This window comes from Camelina sativa, chromosome 14 (genome assembly GCF_000633955.1).
Source record: "Camelina sativa cultivar DH55 chromosome 14, Cs, whole genome shotgun sequence".
NCBI classification, from domain to species: domain Eukaryota; kingdom Viridiplantae; phylum Streptophyta; class Magnoliopsida; order Brassicales; family Brassicaceae; genus Camelina; species Camelina sativa.
Genome location: NC_025698.1, coordinates 18,804,663 through 18,813,744, shown reverse-complemented (window position 1 = coordinate 18,813,744; position 9,082 = coordinate 18,804,663). Strand labels below are relative to the sequence as shown.

The window sequence follows — 9,082 nt, the reverse complement described above, 5'->3', positions numbered from 1 at the left end:
TAACTAATGTATAACAGTCAACAAGTTATTAATTAGTTGTTGCAAAAATAGAGAATTACGGTTAAAATACGTGACATCTAAAAATCATGATTTTATTGTTTACGATTTCAGTGACATGATTTTATAGAAATTTCAAAGTTTTTATCATGAAATTGTTTTCTTAATTGTTTTACAAAAGAAAAAAGGTTATAAAAATATATATATAGTAATATATATAAATGATGCTTATTACTTATTTAACACTCATTTATATGACTGTTTATAATGTTTGTGAATTTTAATCACAAATTTAAATCTAATTAAAATTAGATATAATATCATGATAAAATATTTTAATCATGTCTACAACCTTCTTTGGTGAATACATTGAAAATTTAGTAATAAATTACTAAATAATAATTATTGACCATGTTTTATTGGCATCACTTCTATGGAGAGGTTTAAGTCCAAGTATATGACCATAAAAATTCAATAGTTCTTTAGAATAATCTAAAGAAAGTAAATGATTAAAATTCTATAAAAGAATACAAATCAACTTGATTCCAATTATTACCAAGATTATATAATTGAAATTGATACCTTTAATGGAAAGATATTAGAAAATACATAAATTACTTGTCACAAAATATTGTTGTCATGTAGACACAATATAGTGAAAAATAAATTTTAAAATTTTATAATCTTGTTATTTGTGAATGAGTAAAATTATGAGATGTTAATGTGAATCACATCCTATTGGGCTGGCTGGTCTATTCTTTGAAGTGAATATGACTTTATCCTATAAGTGGTTTCCACTATTCTACTACAATATTAAGAAGTAGTAGAAAAATTATTGAAAGCTCTAGAAGAGTATATATATTATTGTCTATGGGAACACAATTTGATATTAATGTGTTATAGTCTCCCAAGTCTCAGAAGTTAAAAGGGTCCAAGATATAATACATGACCCAATGTGAGAATGTTATTGATTACAGTGGGATTCAAATCGAGATTGATAGACATGAAGTGTCATCATCTTGAGGGGGAGAATTAATGAATCCCACATACAGAGGTGATGTAACAGATATAAGATTATGTTCACACCCAAAATGAGTTTAATCACTCATATGATAAAGCAAATCTTAAGGATTTGAAAAGTAATAATGTTGAGACAATAAGGAAGGAAGAATACTTTGAAATCATAAGTATTACCCAGGACAAGAAAAGTATTTTAGAGATTACATGCATTATCTAGAAGATAAAATGCTTATAATAAACCAGAAAGTTTAATGAAAATCTCATTGTTTGGCATGACCGGTTAAGTCATTCCGGTTCAGTAGTGATGCGAAAGAATAATCAGAAATTTCTGAGAAGATTCATTAGAGAACGTAAAGAGTTTTCGTAGTGATTTCTTATGTGTGCTGCTTTACAAAACAAGCCGATTATATGGCTTTCACCGACCCCATGAATTTGGATAATGTCAAATTTCTGGTACGTATACAAAGCGATATTGTGGACTGATCATCCACTATATATGTTTGTTATTAACTTGCAACATGGAGTTTGCGAGAGTATTTGGTTAATTGACAATGGTGGTGAAACCATGTCAAACCATGTCAAGTAATTGGCATAAATGACTCTATATGTCAAGTAATTTGCATCATGCCAACGAATAATCATGAGTACTCCCCACTATAATTGGTTTGGGTCAGAAACCAGATATATTCCATCTAAATGTGTTTATACATGTTAAGTTGCTCCACCACAATGATTAAGATGGAAGTTGAAAGAATGTTGGAAATATGTTGGATATGAATATCTTTCCAAGATTTAATATCTCGAGAATTTGAGGCTCGAGATGCAGAGACTGTTGTTTCAGTGAGTCAGTCTTTCCAACATCAGGGGAAGAAAATAATCAGCTGAAAAAATATATTGGAAGAAATTATCTTGATCCTCGTACTAAGAAATGTGCGCTAGAAGTTGAAAAGATAATTTATTGGCAAAGTTTGCAAAGATGCTAAAAGCATGCAAGAGCCATTTTCTGACCTTGAGTGAAAATTTACATATACCAGCTGTGCTCCAATTAATGTCCTAAAATGATAAGATCAACTGCTAGTAAGTCTAAAGATCGCATGAANATACAGAGGTGATGTAACAGATATAAGATTATGTTCACACCCAAAATGAGTTTAATCACTCATATGATAAAGCAAATCTTAAGGATTTGAAAAGTAATAATGTTGAGACAATAAGGAAGGAAGAATACTTTGAAATCATAAGTATTACCCAGGACAAGAAAAGTATTTTAGAGATTACATGCATTATCTAGAAGATAAAATGCTTATAATAAACCAGAAAGTTTAATGAAAATCTCATTGTTTGGCATGACCGGTTAAGTCATTCCGGTTCAGTAGTGATGCGAAAGAATAATCAGAAATTTCTGAGAAGATTCATTAGAGAACGTAAAGAGTTTTCGTAGTGATTTCTTATGTGTGCTGCTTTACAAAACAAGCCGATTATATGGCTTTCACCGACCCCATGAATTTGGATAATGTCAAATTTCTGGTACGTATACAAAGCGATATTGTGGACTGATCATCCACTATATATGTTTGTTATTAACTTGCAACATGGAGTTTGCGAGAGTATTTGGTTAATTGACAATGGTGGTGAAACCATGTCAAACCATGTCAAGTAATTGGCATAAATGACTCTATATGTCAAGTAATTTGCATCATGCCAACGAATAATCATGAGTACTCCCCACTATAATTGGTTTGGGTCAGAAACCAGATATATTCCATCTAAATGTGTTTATACATGTTAAGTTGCTCCACCACAATGATTAAGATGGAAGTTGAAAGAATGTTGGAAATATGTTGGATATGAATATCTTTCCAAGATTTAATATCTCAAGAATTTGAGGCTCGAGATGCAGAGACTGTTGTTTCAGTGAGTCAGTCTTTCCAACATCAGGGGAAGAAAATAATCAGCTGAAAAAATATATTGGAAGAAATTATCTTGATCCTCGTACTAAGAAATGTGCGCTAGAAGTTGAAAAGATAATTTATTGGCAAAGTTTGCAAAGATGCTAAAAGCATGCAAGAGCCATTTTCTGACCTTGAGTGAAAATTTACATATACCAGCTGTGCTCCAATTAATGTCCTAAAATTATAAGATCAACTGCTAGTAAGTCTAAAGATCGCATATCGCATGAAGTGTGATAGACTTATGGTTCCAAATATAAGCATCCTCGAAAAAGAAAAGGAGCATAATTTAATATGGCACCGAGGAAGCAAAGAGTTATGGCAAATCTCTCGAAGAGATGTAGACATGAGTAAGAAAGAGATTCAGGTACCTGAGAATCATAATGAAAGGAAATCTCAACAAGTTGAGTCATGTCTAGAATGAAAAGGAACAAATAAGCAAATCGACGTCGTAATATGTTTGCATGCAGTGTTGCAGTTGATAATTGTATTGATGAAAATCGAGGATCATAAACCACGGTTAATAGAAATCTTTATTGGAAAGTGTACACAAAGAATGATTGGTTAATCATTGAAAGAAGTAACTATTTGAGATAGTTCAGTCTCTTAAAGAGATAATATTTGGATTTGTAGTCCTTACACTTGAAAGTGTAAAATGAGTGGGACATAAGGGGATTATTATGAGAAATGCACTCTCATATAGTGGAAGCAACTATGTAGATCCCTTATGAGTTTGAAAATAAGGCAAAACTTGATTTAGTCTATTTAGAAGGTTTTCAAACTATAAGAGTTTCCCTTAAATAATTATATTGCTAGAAGCAATACTTTATAGTTCTCGAGAATATTGTAAAAGCAAAAAAAAATCTTGATGCCTTTTTTTGACATCTTTGGAGAGAAAAGGGTGAGAGTTTATCTTTATGAGAGAATCATGTGTGTAGATCATTGTTGATCTTAGAGATCTCATAGTGGGTTGAAAATAAATCGGGAACAAGCTAAGAGAAGATCTTACGGTTGTGTAAATCCGAGATTGAACACTAGTTGTAAATGTGTTCATGAAATATTTTCAACAAAGTTTGAGGATGTAGGCATTTGCTGAACCTTGTTCAAAGAAAAATTATATGTGCATTTTATCTCTTCAGCACTTACAAGTGGTTTTTGTTAAAAGGAAGGTAAAAGAACAAGTGCAAAATATGTTGATGATGAAAATATTATCTGATCTCCGGTAGCAACAATCAATGATGAAATATTACTCCTAAAAGATGGAGAAATCGGATTGTATAAGATCAGATCTTTCATGAAATTTCTTGAGTTTATAAATTTAACATATGATGAATGAGATGTTATCTCAAGATGCTTACATCATCTTACATAGAAAAATGGTCTTGAAGCACCATATTAAGAAGAAGAGTTGAAAGAGAAAGTTTTACAAGGAGATTATGAATAACTCCTATGTATAAGATGATTGTTTGAAAGATTGTATGTAAAAGAAGATTTGGGCTTAAAGTTCAAATAGATCTTCTATATGAAAGGGGTTCAAATGACTTGAAGTTCAATGACCCAGGATAATATATGATGATCATATGAGTTTGTACCTGAAAGCGCTGTTTATAACAGTTCAGAAAAGATGATATATATGATCATAATGTATAACCTGAAGATGATGCTTCCAGGGGGAGAAATATGATTATATGCGTGGTTGTACTCTTTTCCCTTATCATGGTTTTTATCCCAATGAGTTTTTCCATGAAAGGTTTTTAACGAGACAACAAAATAATACGCGGAAGATAAACACCTGAAAAGGAATATTATGATTCCAATGGTGAAAGACTATCATCTTCAAAGTCTTTGACATACATTGATGAGATTGTGAGAGATGAAGATAATGATCAAGATGAGTCATTTAAGAGACTAATATCTTGCAGAAGAATGGTGATGTACGGTGATATACATGTCCTACAAATTTGTTAAGTGAAGATTTGGCAAACCATTTACCAAGGTGTTTCCAACCACTACTTTTAAGAAGCTACTTCATCATATTGGTTCGGTCATCTCAAATATTTCAAGTGATGTACTCAAAAGGGAGAGTAAAAGCGCGTTGCACTCTTTTTCCCTTAACCATAGTTTTTCCCACTGGGTTTTCCTGGTAAGGTTTTTAATGAGGCATCATCTTACATGCGCATTTGGAACTACATTTTTATAATGGTTATCCAAGGGGAAGTGTTATGAATATATCTATTATAGTATGGATGTCTATTATCGGCCCATTAATGAACTTGTAAATCCTAATATGTATCTCTATATATATGTTATATTATATGGAACAGATGAATAATACAAGAGAACAATTCTCTCAACCCTATTTTAAAAAATTGTCCATAAGCCTAAAAAATGTATAAGCCACCACATTGATACAATTAATATTTGTCGTTGGACCTTTTAAAAATTATTTAGTCGGTTGATAAAAATATATAGAAACTTATGAAGATAAAATTAAGGATAAGGAAAGTTATTGCTCAAGCTGAAATGTCAAATGCATCGTAGGGCCACAGAAGATTCGGGGCGGCATATTGATATTGAAATTTGAAATCGCTCTTCTGCCCCCACACGGAGTCTACTATGGTACCAATGCAAATTACGATTATTCTAACTTTTATAAACACGAGTTACGTTTTCCTAGTCATCACTCACTGAATTCTCCAAATTTAATTTTCAAATTTGTGCAAACAGTCAATTTCACTCTTTTCCATTAGGATCTATCTATCCAAAAGTGATTTTACAAATTTCAATCAGTTGGGACTAACAACAAAACTGATCATATTCCTATAAACCATTCCAAATCATCTGGCAGACCATAAGCCCAAAAATATAATAATATTTGATCATATTCCTGTTATAGTTTTATTGTTAGTCCTATTATAATAAAACTAATATAAAAACTTTTATTATACTCTTGACTGCAACAGTTGTTCTTCACACTCATGATTATATTCCTTTTGTTAATAGAAAGTTTTAAATGGGTACTCATGCTAAGTAGAGGAAATGGAAAAAAAAAAAAAAAAAAAAAACATGTACTTTAAGGTGGCCATTTCGAATGGTTTGTAATATTTTTTATGGAGTATATGTCTATCTAATGGATTTTCGTAATCAATAATAAAAGATAACATTATCTATTTCCTTGGAGTGTTTTTTTTTTCTTTCCTTCAAAAATGTATCTATTTCTCCTATAATCCATTCCAAATCATCTGGCAGACCATAAGCCCAAAAATATAATAATATTTGATTCAGTCACATCTTCGTTTGACAAAAGATTACAAATTGAACCCAAGAAAAACATTAATTTCGGGTCAAAAATTTATTGTGTTTCATGAAATAGTTAATCAGTAAAATCAAAATCTTAAAAGGTTGGTAACGTCATAAATAAAATAAAATGTTTAAGCAGATGCAATATCAACTAGAATTCCATATGGACTGAAGTTGCTGCATTTCAAAAAACTCATCCCTGTCGTACTGACCAAAGAACCGTCCGTATAACTCTTCGTAATCAGTCACTTCCAAGTCCTGCATCCACCCCATCCTCGGGGAGTCTAATGGAAACTCATTAATAGCCTGAATCTGATCAGGAGACAATCCGACCCGAGAAATTCCTTGACCGGAGTCGAGAGATGGTTCAGTAGACCCACCTGGTTTAAACATAAGTGCTGCCTCCTGAGCAGCCGCTTGAACGTGCTCGGGACTCGAGCTCTCCGGCTGAGGAAAACTGTTGGCCAGTTCCGGGAAGTTGAGATTGGTCCCATGACCTCGGAGGTGAAGAGCCGCAGCATCGTAGGCCGCTGCTGCCATCTCGGCTGTCTCGTAGCTCCCGAGCCAAATACGGGTTTTCTTACCGGGTTCCCGGATCTCCGACACCCATTTGCCCCATTTCCTCCGACGAACGCCTCTATAAGACACTTGGTCAACGGAGAAGTTGTGCTCTCGTTGACCAATATAGTTGTTTTCCATATAATAATGCAAGGTTGTCTAGCAATGTGTGTGTTTGACAGTGTATACTGAAATGTGCTGCTGATTAGTTTAGAAGTTTGAGTTATAGAGTCTGTGGTTAAGTGAAATTGTATATATAGAGAAATAAATGAGGAAATAGAATTTGTGGGAGGCGTGTTTGGTTTCAGGTGAAGTGAGCTTCCCACGTAGTTACGTGTGAAGTGGAAATATGCTGTCATGCATGCATGGGTCTCTATTTCGACATGGACTTTGATGGATATTGTATAAATTAGTAAGGCTGTCTTTAAGCGTGTACATATAGTGTTTATTTTGAAGACAACCCAGATTTTAAAATTATTTTTCTTTTGGTAGAAGAAAATTTTGAATATATATATATATATATGATTTGGACTTTAATTAACACATTAACGTTTTGTTTAATAGAAACTTTGTACATGGCTTTCAAATAAATTGATATGGTCTTGATTAATAGATTTCTTATTCTATATAATCCGGTTTTTAGTTAACAGCTTAATTAAACCGAACATTATATATATTTTAAGTTGATAAAAATAAAATAAAAATTTTAAATATTAAATATTGGTCAATGTAATAGTATTGTAGATTTGAAGATATTTTAATATGATCAAAAAGTTCCAAAACAATTTTAACCTTTCAACATAGATTTCATATATATTGAAAAAAAAATCATAAAGATCAATAACTTTAATATTTTTTCTGGCAAATTATTAATCCTTTGTCTTGTAATTCAATTTATATTGTGTCTTTTTGTGTGGGAAGTTCTTATAAGATCATATGTATAGAGAAGATACCAATTCCAGTTGTGTCTTTTTGTGTGGGAAGTTATTATAAGATCATATGTATAGAGAAGATACCAATTCCAGTCCTTTGTAAGTGTTAATTCGAACTTAAGCTCTCGAATCTAGTTGATGCCATATTGCCATATATATATATATATATCAAGAGTCAAAATGTCGGAAATGCTCGAGCTTTGACAGCAAATGTGATGATAACATATGTAAACTACTCATAGACTATCTATCACATTGACCAGAAAGAAAAAAAAAAAGAAGAAAGAAAGAAAAAGTGTATTTTTCATAACGAAGGTGCGGAGAAGCCCATCAAAATAAAACAAAAAAACAGTAATACTAAGACTTAATTAGAAAACTAGACACTTTTTCATAGAATAATTTGTAAAGTAGGCACTTTATAAAATATATCTGTGAAATAAGTATTTTTCTTTCTCTTCTCTAATACAGCTCTCTATTAGAGAGACACTTTAGTAATTGACTTATTGAACGTTTTGTGCAAACATAAATATCCCACAAAAAAGTAGTTATACAATCATACTTTTTTTTTTTTTTTCCTATTTAACTTTTTAACTTGATTTTGTTATTAATTTATACAAAATAATTATAGAAATTACTCAAAATACCACAATTAAATTTTTTTTTCTAAAATACCATATGGTTTTTAAGAATGTAAAATTTTATTTATTTACACCAAACCCATATGGTATACTAAACTCAGTTGGTACACCCCCAACGTAGATGATACACCAAACCTAAATGGTACACCAAAATAACATTATTTGACATATTACAGTATTTTAAATTGATTTTTAGATTTTTTTAGGTTTGGGTTCTATATTTTATATTTAGGATATAGTTTTGAAGGTGTAGAGTTTAGTATTTAGAATGTATGGTTTAAATGTGAAATTTTTTAATTAGATGGTACACCAATCCTAGATGGTACACCAAACCTAAATGGTACACCCAACCCAGATGGTACACCAAACTTAAATGGTAAACCAAACCTAAACTTTAATGGTAAACCAAACCTAAACTTTAATGGTAAACCAAACCCAAACCAGATGATATACCAAACCTAGATAGTATACTAGATCTAGATGGTATATCAGATTCAGACGGTATACCNAGATGGTACACCAGATTCAGATGGTACACCAGATTCAGACGGTACACTATATCCAAATGATACCTCAGAGCCACATAGTACACTAGACCTAGATGGTACACCAGACTCATATCGTACACTAGACTGATGTTACACCGTACACCATAGCCACATCGTACACTAAACCCAGATGGTACACC

The 9,082-nt window shown here is 31.9% G+C and overlaps 1 protein-coding gene across 1 annotated transcript; it reads right to left on the bottom strand.

Annotated features, from left to right (window-relative positions):
- Nucleotides 6,205-7,039, bottom strand: LOC104741954 (ethylene-responsive transcription factor ERF022). The gene has a single exon (XM_010462896.2). The coding sequence runs from the start codon at nt 6,963-6,965 to the stop codon at nt 6,414-6,416; it is 552 nt and encodes a 183-aa protein (XP_010461198.1). The 5' UTR covers nt 6,966-7,039; the 3' UTR covers nt 6,205-6,413.

Coding starts and splice junctions, on each gene's coding strand:
- LOC104741954 (XM_010462896.2), bottom strand. CDS start 6,965: ATGGAAAACAACTATATTGGTCAACGAGAGCACAACTTCTCCGTTGAC.